Below are 22,149 nucleotides of genomic sequence, written 5' to 3'. Positions count from 1 at the left end.
CCCTTCCAACCCTGATATTCTATGATTCTACTGTGTTATTTCTATACTGATAAAGTGCTCCCAGTATAGACGTGGTCTAACTTTTGTCTTAATATTAGTGAGCATTCAGACCACCAAAACAAATTCTACTTTACAGGATGCGCATGTGTAGTTCAATTCACTTGAACGGAAGACCTATATGCGTCGCAAGACATAATTTGGGCCATCGTACTGTTTTCCTAACACACAAACTAACATTTTTCCCATGATAACAAGCCAAACACAACAGTAACTGCTGTCAGTATCAATATAATTGGATTTAAATATAAAGTCACTGGACGTAAGAAGCTTACCATAATACTGTAATTTGGGTCAACACTGAAGACTGGAAAAATGCTGCTCTTTTTGGAAAGCTGCCCATCGTTCTTTGCCTTCCTTGTAACATCATAAATGGGACTGGGAGGTTTCTGATCATGAAGAATTTTTTTCAGCTGGTTTTCCAGACATTGTGGGGTATCATTAACTACTTCAAAAACGTCAAAATCAGGGTTAAACTTAACTGGCTCTGCAAAGGTCTGCAAAAGAAGTTGTAATAAGAGAAACCTTTCATATAAAAATTCCTGTTTCTGCAGTAGGGAAGCACCCTACAGAATGCAAGATAGCATCATTAGACATTTTCCTTCTTCGTTCCATGGCTTTTGCTAGGGACTGCAATAGTAAATCTGCATGCTTGCCACTTTTTCTACTCATTATAGGGTTTTCCAATAAATTATTACCACAGCTCTCAACTATATCTAATTACAAACGATGTCACTCATTTCAGACACTAATTCACCTTCTTCCCATGCAAATATAGGCCTCCAATACAGGAAGTGCTTGCTCACACACGTAACTCCCGTTGTCTTCAATGACAGTTCTGCAAGCAGCTCAGTTACAGGATCAGGTCCCTACTTCCCTGTTTATATCATAAATTATTGAATCCCATATCCAGTGAAGCTTCTTGTTCTACTATTTTGGTGGGTGGATCATTCTGAGTGTTGGGCATATATAGTAAAGGCTTATGCCTCGTATTTAGATATAGTAGGTCAACAGCCTACCAAAAGTCAAATCCAAGAAATTTACCATATACTGCCAATTCAATCAGGTACTGTGTAGTATATAGGATGGGCCAAATCCCACTTTTAGATATTCATGTGCAACTTTTGTCAGCTCCAATGGGGGCTGTCTGAGCAAAAGCAAAAGCAAAAATACCCAAAAGCAGAGTATGGTAATCATTAGTTTGAGTGTTGTGGTTACCAGATTTTCCACTCCCATTTTTGCTATAAACCCAAACTAATCCTACCTTTCAATTTTTACATTCAGCAGAAATGATGGGGAAAATTACAGATCTGGTCAAAAATCTTGGAGAATGCCCAAAAAAATTGTGAAATTGAGGTTCTTTAAAAACAGAACATACAAATAGCCCACTATCAAACTGGAGGACAACCAACATTTTAAATTAAGAAGAATTTCATAAAAATTAGAAGGTGAAATCCTGGTCATATTCCATTCATTGGCAAAACTCCCTTCAGCTTCATACAATAGGGTCAGGATTTCACTCAGAGTTTGTAAAATTGGTGTTTACCTATATTGGAAAATACAATTATTTTCTTTCATTTAGCATATTTTTCATTTCATTGAGCTTCTTGCTTTTTTATGAGAATGCATACTGTAGGCCAGATTCTGTTCTCTGTTACACCGGTTTAAATCCAAAGTAACCATGTTGAAGTCCTTCCAAATTGTCAATGTCTTTCTGGTAACGAGGTGCCCAGATCTGAACACAATATCTTAGGCTACAGCAGAACCATAGAAATGGTCCGTTATATTCCTTTCACATCATGTAATGCTTCTACGTATAGGCCCTGATACAGCAAAGCATTTAAACACATGCCTAACTTCAAGCATGTGAGTAGTCTCCATGATGTCAATAGAACCATTCACATGCTTAAAGTTAAGCATGTGCTTATAGACTTTATTGAGTCAGGACCATACTGTCCAGAATTGCATTGGCATATTTCACAGCCATATCACTCTACAAAGGCACATGTAATGTTCTGTTCACCCCTGAATCTCTTTTGACATTGTTATTTTGAAGGTTTCTTTGTGGTTTCAATTCTTTTTCTCCAGATTTATAAGCCTGCATTTTAAAGTGGTTCTGTTGTTCTTGTTGTTTTGTATTGTCTCTCTGTGTCCAGAACTCCCCCCAACTTAATATCTGCAAATTTCTTATACATTTCACCTTAACTTTGGCATTTTCTGATTTTTGAGTGATTGTGTAAGCTAATACTGACCGAACATATTTTTTATTATTTCATTTCCTATTATTTTTAAAAAGAGGGCGAGGGGGGGAGAAAAAAAATCAAAATTTCCCAAGCTTTGATGTGTTCTCCCTTGCAGAAAAATGCAAACGAGGCACAGAAATTCCATAATCTGGAACTATTTGAGTAGACATCACCGGATTATTTTAGTTCTATGGTATTTAAATTGAAAACTAACCAAGGACAACATTAATTTATCACTCAAATCTACTTTTACTCAATCTCTAGTATTTGATTCGTATGCTGGATTTTTCATTGTACATTCTAATTAACTGAACAGAAAACATCTGGCAACATTAATGTAGTGAAACAGATGCCAATGAGAACTTTTTAAATATAAATTGTATTGTCATTTTGGATGTTTGACAACAAATCATTTATAAGACATATACACTAATGAAATGAAAAAAGTAAGACTTCAAATAATGTGTATGAGACCAAAACAGCATCAAAGATGTAGTTTTCTCTCACCAGGCTTAGTATGTGCACACATATACACAAGCTAAAACTCTACCAGATAGAGAATATCATCAGCACCTCAAACAGAAACACCCTTAGAACAGTTAAAACGTTGATGGGGGAAGGAAGCATTTACATCACTGCTTAAGAAAAATACAATAAACATTTCTTGTTGTTATGATGATAATAGTTTTATATCCATGATAAAATATGCAGTAAATCCAGGACCCCCAAGAATATTATGATCAAATCTGAAAGGCAAAAATCAACTTGGTTTGACCTGGTGGCAAAACACCCCCTCCTGCTTCTGAAAGTTATATGTCAGCCGTATTCTAAGCATCCAGTATGTGGGACATCAACTCAGTTTCACAAAAGTCACTAAGCCAAAAAAAACAAAAACAAAAAAAGCTGTTTTCATATTGCTGTTTATGAGAAATTTTAATAAACAATCATACGCAAACAGTCGAAAGCAAATAAACCTCTCAGATATCGGATGCAAACAGACTAGCTGAATATGCTCTTGGCTGAAGAACAAACTGAATGCACAGTTCTGAGTTGTAAAGTCTTATAATTAATTGTACTGATTGTGTTGTACTGTCCTTTATTCCTCCCAAAACAGCATCCATCACCATATGCCCAAAACATCAGATTTATCCATCTCTATGGCCTCAGCTTTTACAGCTGCCAAAAATATTTAACTTCAGCTGAGGTTCCTAATGTGTAACTTTGTTCATTTTCTGCCTGTTCAGATTCTGATCCTAAGAGATGCTGAGCTGTTGTCACTCATTTTCTCTTGGGTTTAGGTTATGAGACTGTGGGTGGGGTTTGGTGAGCAAAGTCCTAATAAATCATACAATATCTTTTTGACTTTGCCAAAACTCCCTTAAGATGTGTACTCTACATAAATGTCAATGAAAGTCCAAACCAGTACAAGTGATTAAGCAGCTTTAGGAATCCAGGGTGAAATCCTAGGTGAAGATAAGTCAATGGCAAAACTCCCACTGACTTCAGTGGGCCCAGGATTTCACTCCCAATGCTGAATAAGGAGCAAATCACAGGCAATTGGTAAAGATCTAATTAATGGAGAAGAAATGAGCTTTTTGTCAATCAGTCAATCTAGTGTCAGTAAGGAGAGAAATAAGGACGACTTCTTTTGATGATCTAGATCAGTGGTTCTTTAGCAACCCAAGGACCCCCATTTTGATTTAAAAAATTTTTCGCGGACCCCCAAGCCTTCCCACTCAGCCCCAGGCCCTGCTCCCACTACACCCCTTCCCCCAAGGCCTCACCCCAACTCTTCCTGCCCCCGCTCCACCCCTCCCGCTCCTACATGCCAGAGAAGAGCTGTTCCCCTGTGTGCAGGAGATACTGGGAGGGAAGGGGAAGAGTTTGGGGAGGAGTTGATCAGCGGGGCCACCAGCATTGAACATGATTCTGCCCTATCCCCGCTCCTCCCTCTCCCTCCCAATGCCTCCTAAATGCGGGGGAACAGTTGTTCCCTGGCATGCAGGAGGCACTAGAAGGGAGGGGGAGGAGTTGAGGGAGAGGAAGGGGTTGATCAGCAGGGGCCACAGACCCCCTGGATTACCTTCGTGGACCCCCTAGGGGTCCATGGAACCCAGTTTGAGAAAAACTGGTCTAGATTACTTCTTGAAGGCTTTCATTTAGATTTAGTCCTGGGTTAGGCCAGTTTCTGGCAACATAACCTAGGGCGCAAGGACTCAGTGGTGAAAAAGCCACTTGGAGACAGGTTGTAGTGGTGCCAAGTCACATGCAAATTTCCTCAGTGCAGCCTGGAAATTATGGGGACCTACTGACCATGATATGGTGTTTCCGAAGAGGTTTAGAGTTGTCTTAAAGATGAGGAATACTCTTAACTTTTTTCAGCTATCTGACTTGCTCTCTCCCACCCATCCACAGTCTGATTTTGCTCTAGTAACACCAGTTTTAAACCACTGTTCTCCTGATTTAAACTGGTATAAGTAAGAAGGCAATCAGGCCCATAGCGTCTATTTTCTGAAAGTGCAATTAGCCTAAACGTTATTTTATTTCTTTTGTTTAATTTATTTTCAGGATAATTTCAATAGGCTAAATCCTAGAGTCCTTCTTTACTCAGTCCTTCTTTACGTCCCATGGAAGTTTTGCCTGCATAAAGATTCCAGATCCCTAGCTAGACTGTGTGTTTAGGTATTTCTTCTGCAGCCATCACCATCGTACCTGGGTGCCAATAAAACCATTTAACAAAGTAACAATCTGCAGGACTATATTCATCTTCCTCTCCACATTACACCATTAATGTGTCTGTGTGTGTTTGTGTGCACACAAGAGAGAGGAAAATATATCTATTTTTAATACCAGAGAAGTGTTGAAATGTTTTTATCTCCAGAGAAGTAACATTGTCCATTCTTTAGGGATTTTATAGTGGAAAGGCTTTTGAAAAGAAGTAGGTCGTAAAATTTGAAGTTGGTAAAATCCATTATCATCCTGATTTCTGCTGTAAGGGAATTCCACAGCCAAGGGCATGCCACCAAGAATGCCTACTCCCTGTGAGTTTTAAGCTGGGTACTGTCAGCTCCAGCATCCCTGATTAATGCAGATATTGTGGTAAGTCACAAAAATAAAGGACAGTTCCTTAGATAACCAGAACCCAACTCACTGAATGCTTTGAAAGGGACTTTAAAAGGAATTTGGAATGCAATGGGAAGCCAGTGTGGCTTGAAGCGTGCAGGAGAAATGTGTTTCCATTCAGCTGTGTTACTGAGTAGATGGGTCTGTATACACTGAAGCAGATGTATCTGTCTTGTGTCTTTAACTGTCATGCTCTGGTAAACTACATTCCTGGAGGTGACGAATGTATAGTTCACGGTGCCCAGGTCCATATAGAATATCAGGGTTGGAAGGGACCTCAGGAGGTCATCTAGTCCAACCCCCTGCTCAAAAGCAGGACCAATCCCCAATTAAATCATCCCAGCCAGGGCTTTGTCAAGTCTGACCTTAAAAACTTCTACGGAAGGAGATTCCACTACCTCCCTAGGCAACACATTCCAGTGTTTCACCACCCTCCTAGTGAAAAAGTTTTTCCTAATATCCAACCTAAACCTCCCCCACTGCAACTTGAGACCATTACTCCTTGTCCTGTCCTCTTCTACCACTGAGAATAGTCTAGAACCATCCTCTCTGGAACCACCTCTCAGGTAGTTGAAAGCAGCTATCAAATCCCCCCTCATTCTTCTCTTCTGCAGACTAAACAATCCCAGTTCCCTCAGCCTCTCCTCATAAGTCATGTGTTCCAGACCCCTAATCATTTTTGTTGCCCTTCGCTGGACTCTCTCCAATTTATCCACATCCTTCTTGTAGTGTGGGGCCCAAAACTGGACACAGTACTCCAGATGAGGCCTCACCAATGTCGAATAGAGGGGGACGATCACGTCCCTCGATCTGCTCGCTATGCCCCTACTTATGTATCCCAAAATGCCATTGGCCTTCTTGGCAACAAGGGCACACTGCTGACTCATATCCAGCTTCTCGTCCACTGTCACCCCTAGGTCCTTTTCCGCGGAACTGCTGCCTAGCCATTCGGTCCCTAGTCTGTAGCTGTGCATTGGGTTCTTCCGTCCTAAGTGCAGGACCCTGCACTTATCCTTATTGAACCTCATCAGATTTCTTTTGGCCCAATCCTCCAATTTGTCTAGGGCCCTCTGTATCCTATTCCTGCCCTCCAGCGTATCTACCACTCCTCCCAGTTTAGTATCATCCGCAAATTTGCTGAGAGTGCAATCCACACCATCCTCCAGATCATTTATGAAGATATTGAACAAAACCGGCCCCAGGACCGACCCCTGGGGCACGCCACTTGACACCAGCTGCCAACTAGACATGGAGCCATTGATCACTACCCGTTGAGCCCGACAATCTAGCCAACTTTCTACCCACCTTATAGTGCAAACAATCCAACAAAGAAGGTGTAGCTACCTGGCCAACTGGAGATGGAAATATGCTTATTACAATATTTCTGTTTTAAGTATTTTATAAAGGACCATTGTTCTTAAATTAGTCACTGGGATATATGTAAACTGTGTTTATGTCATGTAATCACTTTATAACTTTCTCAACTCACTGCACCTTAGACCAAAATAAGTGTCCTTTGGTTATCCTGTATAATTTTATCTTTCAAAAAAAAAATTCTGACAACTTAATTAAAGTATACATCATTTGGTGTCAGAATGTACTGAATAGTAGTATGATAACCTAATTGTTTAAAGAATGTACTGTAAACTACAACAGAGTATTGCTCTCCTGCTATACAGAGTCACCAGTGCTATATTTTTACCATACACTGATGGTATATTCTAAATCAAGAGTCTCTCAAAGTAAATATATGCTGCCTCTGATTTGTTGCATCAAGTCACATGGCTATTTTTTCAGTTTAACTAGTTGCCTAAATACTAATAGACCTGGATAATTATGTTTCTAGGCAACAGCTATAACAGCATAAAGTCAAAAAGACAGAATTTTCAGTGGAGTGCTTTGAACAGGAATGTTGCACTATCTCTGAGTCAATCTTCTGGAAGAGGAGGGAAGTTGGGAATATAAAATATTCAGGCTATTCCAGATATTAAAGGAACTTAATCCTGAATAGAGAACCCCTTCAGCAGAAATCAAAGAGAAAATAAAGGTGATGAGACCACTATTAATAAAAAGGTCGAATAACTATTAGCTTCCATTAAAATACTTCGGATAAATGTAGAAGAGAGACTCTGTGGCATTGTTTCCCAAGAAACCCACAGGGGTTACCTGTGTAAAACAATCCTTGCTCAGTCAGCATTGCCAATGTGAGTTGTCTTCCGTAGATTTCGGGGACCACTGCAAGTGCTCAGACCATGGAAGCATGACTCAGGGTCTGTGCTGCCATGGAGGCAAGATGGTAGACTAAGCACTGTTGTTAGGATATAGATATTCAGGCCTGCCTGTAAAGGCCTATACTTTAAGAATTTAGGTATATGTTTATCATTTAGCTAGTTATAGAGGTATAAAAGAAAGAATCTGTGTAAGAGCCTTTTCTCACTGTGATAGTCTGAGGCCCTGTTCTTAGGCCAATGCCTTTGGCTAAGCAGCAGAGGCAGCCATAAGCTGGGAAGCGAACAGTCACATCCTCACATTCCAAACTAATCAATATGGGGCTGTTAGGAAGGTGATTCAATCTATCCCCTCCAGAGAAAGAAAAGAGCCTAAAAGATGTAAAAGGAAATTTAGTTTGATAGTTTTCTGTCTGGTAAGAACTCACTTATCAATAGACACAGCTGAGAAACCCTTGGGTCCTTATAGATGTAGCTGTGAAATCCTCACTTCTGTATTGTTTTGTCCCACTTTGCTATTGTTTATTTGCATGGTCTCTGTCTGGTTCTGTGATTGTTTCTGTCTGCTGTATAATTAATTTTGCTGGGGGTAAACTAATTAAGGTGGTGGGATATAATTGGTTAGCTAATCATGTTACAATATGTTAGGATTGGTTAGGTAAATTTCAGTAGAATGATTGGTTAACATATAGCAAAGAACATTACTATATAAATTAGGGGCAAACAGGAAGTAAGTTGGGATTCAAAAATAAGGAAAAAGGAACTTGGATTTAAGCTTGCTGGAAGTTCACCCCAATCTACATCGAATTGTTCGCACCTTCGGACTTTGGGTATTGTTGCTCTCTGTTCATGCAAAAAGGACCAGGGAAGTGAGAGGGTGAAGGAATAAGCTCTCTAACAACTGTGGAAACATAGGGTCTTCTGACAGACAGCCCAGCCCTGAACTAGGTGTCTTGAGATTTGTGCAGGGTAGGTCCAAGGACATCCACGGTTTTAGGGAAGCAGACTCCATCCCCAGCATCCTTTTTGATGGAATGATCTGGAGGAAATTCAAATGGAAACTCAGTTTCCAAACAAACATGGGATGGAGGGGGTATTCTTGTGATGAGGAAAATCTGACCCATTTACTATTACAAATTGCTACATCACAGAACAGTCCAGCTTTCTCAATAGATGGCCTATGCTTAAAGAATATCAGGTTTAGGTTTGGATTCATGTATAGTAAAGCAGCTAGAGAGCACTCCCATGTTCTTCTTACAGTGCCTTCATTGTTTAGTTGAGAGAGCGACAAGGAGTCCTGTGGCACCTTATAGACTAACAGACGTATTGGAGCATAAGCTTTCGTGGGTGAATACCCACTTTGTCGGATGCATGTAGTGGAAATTTCCAGAGGCAGGTATAAATATGCAAGCAAGAATCAGGCTTGGGATAACAAGGTTAGTTCAATCAGGGAGGATGAGGCCCTCTTCTAGCAGTCGAGGTGTGAACACCAAGGGAGGAGAAACTGCTTTTGTAGCTGGCTAGCCAGTCAGTCTTTGTTTAATCCTGAGCTGATGGTGTCAAATTTGCATATGAACTGAAGCTCAGCAGTTTCTCTTTGAAGTCTGGTCCTGAAGTTTTTTTGCTGCAGGATGGCTACCTTTAAATCTGCTCATGTGTGTCCAGGGAGGTTGAAGTGTTTTTGTATATTGCCATTCCTAATATCTGATTTGTGTCCATTTATCCTTTTACATAGGGACTGTCCAGTTTGGCCAATGTACATAACAGAAGGGCACTGCTGGCACATGATGGCTTATATTGGAGGATGTGCAGGTGAATGAACTGGTGATGGTGTGGCTGATCTGGCGAGGCCTGTGATGGTGTCGCTGGTGTAGATATGTGGGCAGAGCTGGCATCGAGGTTTGTTGCATGGATTGGTTCCTGAGTTAGAGTTACTTTGGTGCGGTATGTAGCTGCTGGTGAGAATATGCTTCAGGTTGGCGGGTTGTCTGTGGGCGAGGACTGGCCTGCCTCCCAAGACCTGTGAAAGTGAGGGATGGTTGTCCAGGATGGGTTGTAGATCACTGATGATGAATTGGAGATGTTTTAGCTGAGGACTGTATGTGATGGCCAGTGGAGTTCTATTGGTTTCTTTCTTGGGCTTGTCTTGCAGCAGGAGGCTTCACGGTACATTTCTGGCTCTGTTGATCTGTTTCCTTATTTCCTCATGTGGGTATTGTAGTTTTGAGAATGCTTGGTGAAGATCTTGTAGGTTTTGGCCTCTGTCTGAGGGGTTAGAGCAAATGCGGTTGGACCTCAGCAGTTGGCTGTAGTCAATGGATCGTGTGGCGTGACCGGGATGGAAGCTGGAGGCATGAACGTAGGCATAGCGATCGGTGGGTTTTCGGTATAGGGTGGTGTTAATGTGACCATCACAAAAAGAGCTCTCCAACCTGGAGACTCTCATAAATAACCAACCTTCCCTATAAATGGACTTTAATAAAATAAGACAGGAGATCTACATTACACACCTCACCTCTCTACAAAGGAAAAAGGACTGTAAGCTGTCTAAAATCCTACCTGCCACATGGGGCCACAACAATGGCAACCCTAACTCACCCAGCAATATCGTCAATCTATCCAGCTACACACTCAGCCCAGTAGAAGTGTCTGTCCTATCTCGGGGACTCTCTGCCCCACCAGCCCCACAAACACGATACAGCTCTGCGGTGAGCTGGAAGCCTACTTTCACCATCTCCAACTCAAAGAATACTTTCAAGATAACACTGAACAGCACACTGATACACCACACCAACAGCACAAGAAGAAGGACTCCACATGGACTCCTCCTGAGGGTCGAAATGACAGTCTGGACCTATACATAGGATGCTTCCGCCGACATACACAGACAGAAATTGTGGAAAAACAACATCGCTTGCCTCATAACCTAAGTCATGCAGAACGCAATGCCACCCAAAGCCTCAGAAACAACCCTGACATTATAATCAAAGAGGCTGATAAAGGAGGTGCTGTTGTCATCATGAACATGACTACCAAAAAGAGGCTGCCAGACAACTCTCCAATACCAAATTCTACAGGCCACTTTCCTCAGATCCCACTGAGGAATACACTAAGAAACTGCACCATCTACTCAGGACACTCCCTACACTAACACAGGAACAAATCAACGTACCCTTAGAGCCCCGACCTGGGTTATTCTATCTACTACCCAAGATCCACAAACCCGGAAATCCTGGATGCCCCATCATCTCGGGCATTGGCACTCTCACTGAAGGACTGTCCAGATATGTGGACTCTCTACTCAGACCCTACGCCACCAGCACTCCCAGCTATCTCTGTGACACCACTGATTTCCTGAGAAAACAACAATGCATTGGTGATCCTCCAGAAAACACCATCCTAGCCACCATGGATGTAGAGGCTCTCTACACAAACATCCCACACACAGATGGAATACAAGCTGTCAGGAACAGTATCCCTGGTGATGCCACAGCACAACTGGTTGCTGAGCTCTGTGACTTTATCCTCAAGCACAATTATTTCAAATTTGGTGACAATATGTACCTCCAGACCAGTGGCACCGCTATGGGCACCCGCATGGCCCCACAATATGCCAACATTTTTATGGCTGACCTGGAACAATGCTTCCTCAGCTCGCGTCCACTCATGCCCCTTCTCTACCTATGCTACATTGATGACATCCTCATCATCTGGACCCACGGGAAGGAAACCCTGGAAGAATTGCACCACGATTTCAATAGCTTCCACCCACCATCAACCTCAACCTGGACCAATCTACCCAGGAGGTCCACTTCCTAGACACCACGGTACAAATAAGTCATGGTCACGTTAACACCACCCTATGCCAAAAACCCACTGACCGCTATGCCTACCCTCATGCCTCCAGCTTCCATCCCAGACACACCACACGATCCATTGTCTACAGCCAAGTGCTGAGGTCCAACCGCATTTGCTCAAACCCCTCAGACAGAGACCAGCACCTACAAGATCTTCACCAAGCATTCTCAAAACTACGATACCCACATGAGGAAATAAGGAAACAGATCAACAGAGCCAGAGGTGTACCCAGAAGCCTCCTGCTGCAAGACAAGCCCAAGAAAGAAACCAAAAGAACTCCACTGGCCATCACATACAGTCCTCAGCTAAAACCTCTCCAATTCATCATCAGTGATCTACAACCCATCCTGGACAACCATCCCTCACTTTCACAGGTCTTGGGAGGCAGGCCAGTCCTCGCTCACAGACAACCCGCCAACCTGAAGCATATTCTCACCAGCAGCTACATACCGCACCAAAGTAACTCTAACTCAGGAACCAATCCATGCAACAAACCTCGATGCCAGCTCTGCCCACATATCTACACCAGCAACACCATCACAGGCCTCACCAGATCAGCCACACCATCACCGGTTCATTCACCTGCACATCCTCCAATATAAGCCATCATGTGCCAGCAGTCCCCTTCTGCTATGTACATTGGCCCAACTGGACAGTCCCTATGTAAAAGGATAAATGGACACAAATCAGATATTAGGAATGGCAATATACAAAAACACTTCAACCTCCCTGGACACACATGAGCAGATTTAAAGGTAGCTATCCTGCAGCAAAAAAACTTCAGGACCAGACTTCAAAGAGAAACTGCTGAGCTTCAGTTCATATGCAAATTTGACACCATCAGCTCAGGATTAAACAAAGACTGACTGGCTAGCCAGCTACAAAAGCAGTTTCTCCTCCCTTGGTGTTCACACCTCGACTGCTAGAAGAGGGCCTCATCCTCCCTGATTGAACTAACCTTGTTATCCCAAGCCTGATTCTTGCTTGCATATTTATTCCTGCCTCTGGAAATTTCCACTACATGCATCCGACAAAGTGGGTATTCACCCACGAAAGCTTATGCTCCAATACGTCTGTTAGTCTATAAGGTGCCACAGGACTCTGCCGCTTTTACAGATCCAGACTAACACAGCTACCCCTCTGATAGTTGAGAGAGTTTCCCAGGAAACTTGCAGTGAGAGGTACTATACAGTATATAGGGAGAGAGCTCCTGTGAGAAGACAGTATCATCACCATGGGCCATTCTTTTACATGCTTACAAATTTTATTTAAAAATCAAAAACTGGATTTTAGAATCCAATTCTACCATCTTCACCCAGGCAAAATTCCCACTGAAATCAGGGAAATATACTTTCAGACAGAATCAATAATGGTATATGGGGGAGGGAGGGTGCACCTCTAAATTAAATCAGTGAAGATGCGCCACTGCTGAATTTGGTCCATAGTCTCAATGGCAGAGAGGTGAATTAGGACTAATATTTGCAAACCTGAATGCCTTAAATTAGGCACCTAAATAAAAGTGGCCTGATTTTCAAAGGTATTTTAACATAAGCACTAAATATATCTTCTTCACTTCTAATCTATAATATTTTGATGAACTGGAAGTTACATATATAGATTGACCTGAAGCAAGAGAAATTTTATCCCAAGAAGTCCAGATACTATGTTGTATTTTATGGATATTGGCAAAGCTTTACTGATGATAACATCTTAAGACATTTAGATGCTACCAATATAGAAGCTCTTCAAAAGAATTGGAAAGCCAACAGAACACTTTAATTTAAAAAACACAATATGTGTTTCCAAGTCAGTTTGCCTTAGTACTAATCACAAAGTTTTTTCTTGCATTTAGGAAGAAATTAATATAACATACTTACTGGAAGACACAAGAATTCATTAAAGTAGTTCACAAGCATATCATCTGTCGCTAAATAATCTTCCTATGGGAACATGAAAACACAAGACAATGTTTACAGTAATCTATGTTGATGTGTATTTGTATATATTATAGTCTGTTATACTATGATTTGCCTTAAAGCAGATCAGAACTTTTGCACAAAAGTAGACTTTTCACTGTATCATTGTATTGTTATTTAATATTCATTGTACACCACTGATGTGCTCAATACCATACAAAGCATACAAAGACAGTCCATGTGCCAAAGAACTTACAGAGAAAATACTTGTAAACCTAAAAGCTAGTAAAAATGGGAAATTTGCAAATTTACTTCTGAAAAAAATTGATATGCAAGTAACCTACATATTCCTGACTCGTTCCACACCCTCCCACCTATCTGCACCTGGGAAAGAGGAATGTAGCTGCTCTGTGGAGCATTTTTCCATCCCCAAACTGATACCCACAATGGGGTAGCCACCAAAGGTGAATAAGAGGGTGCTAACCAGATCAGAATTTGGCACACCATGTCAAGCAGTAGTATGCCATAGTTAGGGCCTGGCCCAAACTGGAATTTTCCCCATCTTAACTTCTGAAATCAATGGCAAAACTCCCACTCATATCAATGGAAGAAAGAACAAGCCAGCATAGAATGTATTCTCTGTTGGCTTTTTAAAAATCTGTCAGCTTTATGATAGAGAATCCTGTCTAGTTTTTAATGTCAATTAATGGGCCAATCAAATACGTCTAGACAACCTGCCACAATACCCCAGCTTGTCAACTACACCACATACTAGAACTCATACAGGGTATATCCTTGAAAAACTACAACCCATAGTCAATGGGTACCCCATCCTGAAAGAAATTGTTCCTGAACACTCTCTTCTGGCCTTCAAGCAACCCCTCAACCTCTCCAGGCTCATCATCAGAAGCAAACTCCCCACAGACCAGGACACCAACTCAAAGCAGCACCAGACCCTGCCAGAACAACAGATGCAAAACCTGCAGACATAACTCCACTGCTATAATGATCAACACGCCTCCAACATACCTCTCAAGATCCCTGGGTCCTACACATGCCTATCACAACATGCAGTGTACCTCATCCAGTGCACTAAATGCCCCAATAGTAACTATGTGGATGAAACCAGACAATCACTGTGTTCACAAATGAACTCACACAGGAAAATGAAAAAGACCATATCACCTGTGGGTGAACACATTGGCATTGGCACCCTGACAGCAGGATTGACTGGCTATGTAGACTCCCTCCTCAGGCCCTACGCTACCAGCACTTCCAGCTATCTTCGAGACACCACTGACTTCCTGAGGAAACTATAATCCATCAGTGATCTTCCTGAAAACACCATCCTGGCCACTATGGATGTAGAAGCCCTCTACACCAACATTCCACACAAACATGGACTACAAGCCGTCAGGAACACTATCCCCAATAATGTCATGGCAAACCTGGTGGCTGAACTTTGTGACTTTGTCCTCACCCATAACTATTTCATATTTGGGGACAATATATACCTTCAAATCAGCGGCACTGCTATGGGTACCTGCATGGCCCCACAGTATGCCAACATTTTTATGGCTGACTTAGAACAACGCTTCCTCAGCTCTCGTCCCCTAATGCCCCTGCTCTACTTGCGCTACATTGATGACATCTTCATCATCCGGACCCATGGAAAAGAAGCCCTTGAGGACTTCTACCATGATTTCTACAATTTCCATCCCACCATCAACCTCAGCCTGGACCAGTCCACACAAGAGATCCACTTCCTGGACACTATGGGGCTAATAAGTGATGGTCAACATAAACACCACCCTATACCGGAAACCTACTGACCGCTATGCCTACCTACATGCCTCCAGCTTTCATCCAGACCACACCACACGATCCATTGTCTACAGCCAAGCTCTACAGTACAACCGCATTTGCTCCAACCCCTCAGACAGAGACAAACACCTACAAGATCTCTAGCAAACATTCTTACAACTACAATACCCACCTGCTGAAGCGAAGAAACAGATTGACAGAGCCAGAAGAGTACTCAGAAGTTATCTACTACAGGACAGGCCCAACAAAGAAAATAACAGAACGCCACTAGACGTCAACTTCAGCCCCCAACTAAGACCTCTCCAACACATCATCAAGGATCTACAACCTATCCTGAAGGACGACCCATCACTCTCACAGATCTTGGGAGACAGGCCAGTCCTTGCTTACAGACAGCCTCCCAACCTGAAGCAAATACTCACCAGCAACCACACACCACACAACAGAACCACTAACCCAGGAACCTATCCTTGCAACAAAGCCTGTTGCCAACTGGCCTAATCACATCAGCCACACTATCAGAGGCTCATTCACCTGCACATCTACCAATGTGATATATGCCAGCATGTGCCAGCAATGCCCCTCTGCCATGTACATTGGTCAAACTGGACAGTCTCTACGTAAAAAGAATAAATGGACACAAATCGGACATCAAGAATTATAACATTCAAAAACCAGTTGGAGAACACTTCAATCTCTTTGGTCACTCGATTACAGACCTAAAAGTTGCAATTCTTCAACAAAAAAATTTCAAAAACAGAATTAATTTGCAAACTGGATACAATTTAAGTTAGGCTTGAATAGAGACTGGGAGTGGATAGGTCATTACACAAAGCAAAACTATTTCCCCATGTTTATTCCCCCCATCCACTCCCCACTGTTCCTCAGATGTTCTTGTCAACTGCTGGAAATGGCCCACCTTGATTATCACTACAAAAGGTCCCACGCTCCCCCCTCCCCCCCGGCTCTCCTGCTGGTAATAGCTCGCCTTAAGTGATCACTCTCATTACAGTGTGTATGGTAACACCCATTGTTTCATGTTCTCTATGTATATAAATCTCCCCACTGTATTTTCCACTGAATGCATCCAATGAAGTGAGCTGTAGCTCACAAACGCTTATGCTCAAATACACTTGTTAGTCTCTAAGGTGCCACAAGTACTCCTTTACTTTTCACAAAATGATCACTCTATAGCTGATCTATTATTAGTCCTCATCCTCAAAGGAAACCTGCACAATACTTTCAAAAGACAAGCCTGGGAGCTTAAATTCATAACTTTGCTAGACACTAAAAATGATGATCTTAATGAAGACACTAGATTTATGGTTTATTACAACAATCTGTAACTCACTTTTTGTCCTAGGACTGCAAGGTTGTGAATGCACCACTTCACCTTGAATGGTCCCTTAGAATATGTGCTATTCATGTTAAATTATCCATTCAATCTTGTATTCAGCTGTGACCCTGAGTATTTTTCCCAGACCTGAAGAAGAGTTCTGTGTAGCTCAAAAGCGTGTCTCTCTCACCAAAAGTCAGTCCAATAAAAGATATTACCTCATCCACCTTGTCTCTCTAATATCCTGGGTTTGACACAGCTTTAACAACACAGCATACAGTTTCTCAAACACTTTATTATTTCTGTGCATAAAAACTGTCTGTAGTCTAAATCTATCTATCTACTGGCGCTGTTAAAGTTTTTAAGAAGGCAAATCCTGACACTTCCTCCATGGTGATTAAGTGCAACTACACACATGGGGGACAGTATTTGTTGGGGCATGTAGGGCATGAACATTCCCAGCACTACTGTGTTAAGCTCAGCTACACAGTGGCTTCCTGTGTACCTGCACTCAGGAACTGGGAGAGGCATGGAAGGGGAAGGGCAAATATATTTGGACTAAGCATTAAATAGGAGAATTTGGATCGAAGGGTCTGATCCAAAGCACACTGAAGTCAGTGGAAAGACTCCCATTGATTTCAATAAGCTTTGAACCAGGGTCTTAGGCCCCAGTTCAGCAAAACACTTAAGCATGTGCTTAACTTGAAGACAATGGGAAGCACATGCTTTAAATAAACATATGCTTAAGATCTCTCCTGAATCAAGGCATAAGGGCCTGATCTAGTGCCCAATTAAATTAGTGAAAGACTCCCATTTACTTCAATGGACATTGGATTGAGCCCTATTTATGTGAAAAGTTTTGTTAGAAACGGGTTGTGCATGTATAAAAAGTGTCTATATTTCACATTTGCTGTGCGTAAGTAATACATCATTAGATTTGAAATGGGTAAAGACTAGTTTGATGATGATGATTAGATACAATAACATGTAGTGTAAATACTTCTCTCGTCTACGTGAATTATTTGAAACAAAATATTTATTACGCACTGAATTAGAAGTCCTATGAAAATATACAGGTACACATGTTTTTTATTTGCCAGGAATATGTTCTTTGAAGTCTTATATAGCAGCAAGAAATATAAACAAATGGTGTCATTAATCCATAAAACTTTTACTATGCTGTTAACGCAAGCTTTGCTACTTATTGCACCTATCTGCAAGTTTTTTAAAGAATATGAAAAAACAATAAAACTCTCCTATAGGACTTCTATTTCAGCAACCAGTCTTATTCTCATTTCAAAATAATGTTTACACACTCATTTGCCTATTAGAGTCCATATAATTATATACAAAAATTTTTTTAGATGTTTGTGGCATTTTCTTTTAATTCTTTCCCTGATGTGCTCTGTGGTGTACAATCCAAGTTATAATTATTAAAAGCATTCTCATTATTCCAATAGGCAGTCTGGATGAACTACAAATGGCTTGAACTTCCAGTGCTTATGCAGGCAAAACTTATTAAAGTAACTGGGAATTTTGCCTGCATACAGTATGCAGGTATTAAGGGTCCTATTACTGTCAGTCTTAAAGCAGTGAGGGATGATCATTTTGTCAGTGGTATCCTGTAAAAATGCTGTTTACATTTTCTTGGGAAACGTATCCCGTGACACTGTATCTATTCTATATGCTAGCTTTCTCCATATCACTGCCGTGAGTGTTCTAGCACAGATGCAGAGTGATGTTATAAGATACCCAAGGAGGATCTGAACACAGATAGACTTGGTAAGACAATAGAACAGTACATCAAATGCAGCTTCTACTGAAATGAAAAGTGCTCACAGACAAAAATCTAGTGCTCGCTTTAAATGTCAAAGCCTTAAAGTGATTATAGAAACCCCAATCCTGTGCTGAATTCTGTATATTGGATCCATGCACCTACTTGAGTTCCACTGAAGTCTACTGCCCACATGGAGCAGATTGTAGAATCAGAGCCTAACCCAATGTAAACTTTTGGTTTAGCTAGGTTATTAATATGTTATGATATATATTTTTGTTTATTCCTAAATGAAATTAACCTGGATTTCAATATATATTATTTATATTAGAGTAGCACCTAGGGGTCTCCATCAGGGATAGAACTAAATATGTTTAAAAAAACATGCATACTGCATAGGCATTCAAATAGGGAAAGGAGTGTCATTTGGTATGAAGCAATAAGCAGAGAACAGATAAATCAGCTCTCAGAATGGTAAGAAAAATGCATCTGTAGAATATATCAGATTGGACCTTCCAATTAACTATTTTCTTCCTTCCTTCCTCTACCATTGTGCTTTTCTTTGCAAGCTTATTCCCTTTAAATTTCTGTTTCACTTTTTCTAACACTGCAGCATTTTTTTCTTAATCAAATGAAACAATGAGAACCATTCTTTTAAAGAAACATTGTCAGAAGTAGCAGTATTCCTGCTGGGAAAAACATGTCAATGCTCAGCTACTACAATGGAAGAAATAAGAAACCATAGAGCAATTTTCCATGACCTGCTATTTTCTCTGTAGTCCCAAAACGAAAAAAAATTATCGGTCCTTTTAAAGTTTACTTACAAATGCATCTTCTGTTATATCTGGAGGCTCTGAAACACAGGTATAAAATACTACTTGTTATTCATCCAACACATTTCCATTTATGCTTGTTGAGGTCAGTTTGACTGCACACATAATTTAGAGGTTACTCTGAAAAATTAAATAAGTGATGGGACTCTACTGATTTCCTGGGTTTTCTGAAATAAAATAACCTGATTCGAGGAAATAAAACAAACTCTAAGGAAATGTCAAATGTATTGTCAACCCCAAGCATTTAAAAATCATGAATCAGATCTCAAAATCATGAGATTATTTTAAATATGAGATTTTTTTTTGAAAAATCATATATTGGGGGTATTTGGTTTTTGAGCCTTTATGGTGCACTCAGTTCACATTTTTCAGTTGAAATCACATTTTACACTGAAATCATGAAGACAAAAAAACTTGCTCTTTTTATAAAGAAAGCTGATTCCTATGTAATTCCATGACTCCAGAAGCTGGGGCTAACCACACTAGATATTGTGCGACTCATAATAAAATCATGAGAACAGGCAACACAGGAAACGTTCCCAGGTGAAACAGATATGCTCCAAGTCTCACCCACTTGAGATATAGCTTCCCTTCTTTGGGATGCATATAAAGGAAGTGTTCATGGTCTTTCATTCTCAGGACTGAAGAATTTTGCTGTATGAATTTCAAGGATATAATTTAAATCTCCCCCCTTGGAGTCATCATCCCCATAGCCCGAGACACAGCCCTAAGTGGTTACTGCCCCTTTGCCCTGTTGGAAGAGCTTTACATACCAGTTGTGAGCCTCTTCTTCCTCATATTGGAACTTTTTGCGCAGAGACTGATCCCCCGTTGTGTTAATGCCGCATTGTCCCTGGGACAGCCAGGGAATCCGTGCTTGGGGACTGGAAAGAGACACTGTAGAACCTTGGCTCAGGGCACACAGGCTGCAGCAACCCAGCCTGGCTTTCTTGTGTGCTTCACAGCAAGTCTGGGTTGCTATGGAATTGCAGACAATGCATGGAAAGAACATGAGCCATTAGCAAATACTTTTACTCCTCTCTGAGCGTGACTCATCGAAACAAACTCACCAATTGGACAGGCTGGTGAGATTATCACTGTTCATCTCCAGGGGAGATATTCATGAATAAGTGACCTGGGGATATTCATTATTCACTGATATGGGGTGGGCACAGGCAGGAAAAAAGATTAGACCAAACAAACTTCTCTAAAGCAAACCTAAAGAGCTCTCTGCCCAAGAAGATTCTGTTTTTCCCTGGTGGTACCTCTCTCTCTCTCTCTCACTTGTCCTGATTCAAGGGGCTGAGTATTTTATGCACAACATTTGCCAATCGGTTTTCACCAGTATCAAATAATTCTGTGTCTGTAACTGGATTCTGGGGCCTGATCACACAGAGCCACTGGAAACCCCAGGCACCGTCTGCAATTCCCAACACACACAAACAGAAAGTGGAAGCGGGCAGGGGTTGTGTCACTGAGTTTGAGGTGACATCCAGGGTGTTTCTCTAACAAGTACAGCAGACTCCATTGTGATGTGTTAGCTGCTGCCCTTGTGACAGCCTCCTCCTGTGATCCTTGTAGCTGCTGCTGATGCTCACAGGGCACTGACTCAGCAGGAACACAAAGATAGCTGCATTTTCCCATATGAAGGGAGGCAGTATAAATAACCTGGGTGAGCAGGGAAGAGACCAAGGGAGGCAGAAGAGCGAGTGATACTAGTCTATCACTCGTTTTTTCCTTTCCTGAGGAGAGCACCCTGGGAAAAGAAAGGAAAGAGCCTTCCTTTTTAAACAGATATCAGAGATCTTTTCTTATACCTGCAACAAAATAAGTAGCCAATCCCTACAGACTATATCATTAATGTGAATAATTGGTTATCTTTTTCTTATGCCTGAAATTATTGGCATGGTGGTGACTTGAAGCCTGGTAGAAAAAGAGAACTGTTGTTATAATCCAACTGATCAAAAAAGCTTTACATGTACAAAACAGCCAACTTAGCCTAAAATGTGTTATTAGTAAAGAAATATCCAGCTAGGTTGAGATTTTCAATGGGGCCTAAAGAAGTTAGGCACCCAGCTCTCAATGAAATCAGTGGAATTTGGGCCACCCAACTCCCTTTGGCTCCTTTTAAAATCTTAGCCTGGAAATTTTAAATCAAAGAAAACACATTTAAGGCTATTTGGTGTTCTCTCCTCAGTTCAAAGATCCTTTGTGTAGGTACATTTACCTTAGGTGGGATACCAAGTCAGCCTTAACTTTTGTCTAACACAGTTGTTTTCAAAGACATTATTTCTCAAGCTGAACTGGGTGGTTTTTTCCAAATATAAAATATGTTTATTGGATGTTATTACTCTTCAACTGGAAGTTCCTTCCGAGAGTAAGTAATGTTCTGAAGACTAGCCAGAGAAATCCTGCTGGTATGACTGCTGTTGAGTGAGACTGCTGCTGGAATCTGAACTGTGATAATAAAGCATTGTAAATGAGATTGGTTTAGTGCTGGAGGAGAATGTTAGAAATTCTCCAAATTAAGTGGAAATTACAGCCAGGTAATTAAAATACTAATACATCCAACTGTCTAGATGAGAAACTGTTAGCTGTAACTGGTGTTCATTTAAAGTACTACCCTCTATTTAAGCAATAAAGCATAGACTGTACAGCAGTGCTGAATAATATAGCTGAGGTGTGCAGTGAAAACAAACATAAAGCCAAGTGCTTCTGATACACTGGAGAACTGTATTATTTAAAACAAGTGCAACACAAAAGGTAAATAATTTCAATCCTCCCAAATTAAGTGGTTTATAGATAATTATAGTATCTGTATAGTCAGTATTCTAGCAACTGATTGAAAAATGTTTAATTACTTATAAGTGGAGTTCCATGTAGGTAGTTTATAAGCAATGCAGAGGAAAGATTAATGCTGAAAAATGCACATCTAAATGCGTTATTCACCACTGCTA

General features: G+C 41.1%; 1 protein-coding gene across 4 annotated transcripts in view; it reads right to left on the bottom strand.

Moving 5' to 3' along the window:
- RGS22 (regulator of G protein signaling 22) overlaps window positions 1–20,138 on the bottom strand; it is a 97,182-nt gene extending 77,044 nt beyond the window's left edge. For all 4 annotated transcript variants that reach the window (XM_073330454.1, XM_073330456.1, XM_073330455.1 and 1 more), the window contains exons 1-3: window positions 19,966–20,138; window positions 13,387–13,449; window positions 333–554 (exon numbers count right to left, since the gene is read on the bottom strand). In XM_073330454.1, coding sequence (XP_073186555.1) covers window positions 333–554; window positions 13,387–13,425 — 261 coding nt within the window. In that variant the 5' untranslated portion in view covers window positions 13,426–13,449; window positions 19,966–20,138. The remainder of the gene's footprint in view (window positions 1–332; window positions 555–13,386; window positions 13,450–19,965) is intronic.
- Between the last annotated feature and the right edge of the window lie 2,011 nt (window positions 20,139–22,149).

This window comes from Lepidochelys kempii, chromosome 2 (assembly GCF_965140265.1).
Source record: "Lepidochelys kempii isolate rLepKem1 chromosome 2, rLepKem1.hap2, whole genome shotgun sequence".
Taxonomy (NCBI): domain Eukaryota; kingdom Metazoa; phylum Chordata; order Testudines; family Cheloniidae; genus Lepidochelys; species Lepidochelys kempii.
Note: the sequence above shows the minus strand (reverse complement) of the source record. Positions and strands in the feature narration are given on the sequence as shown.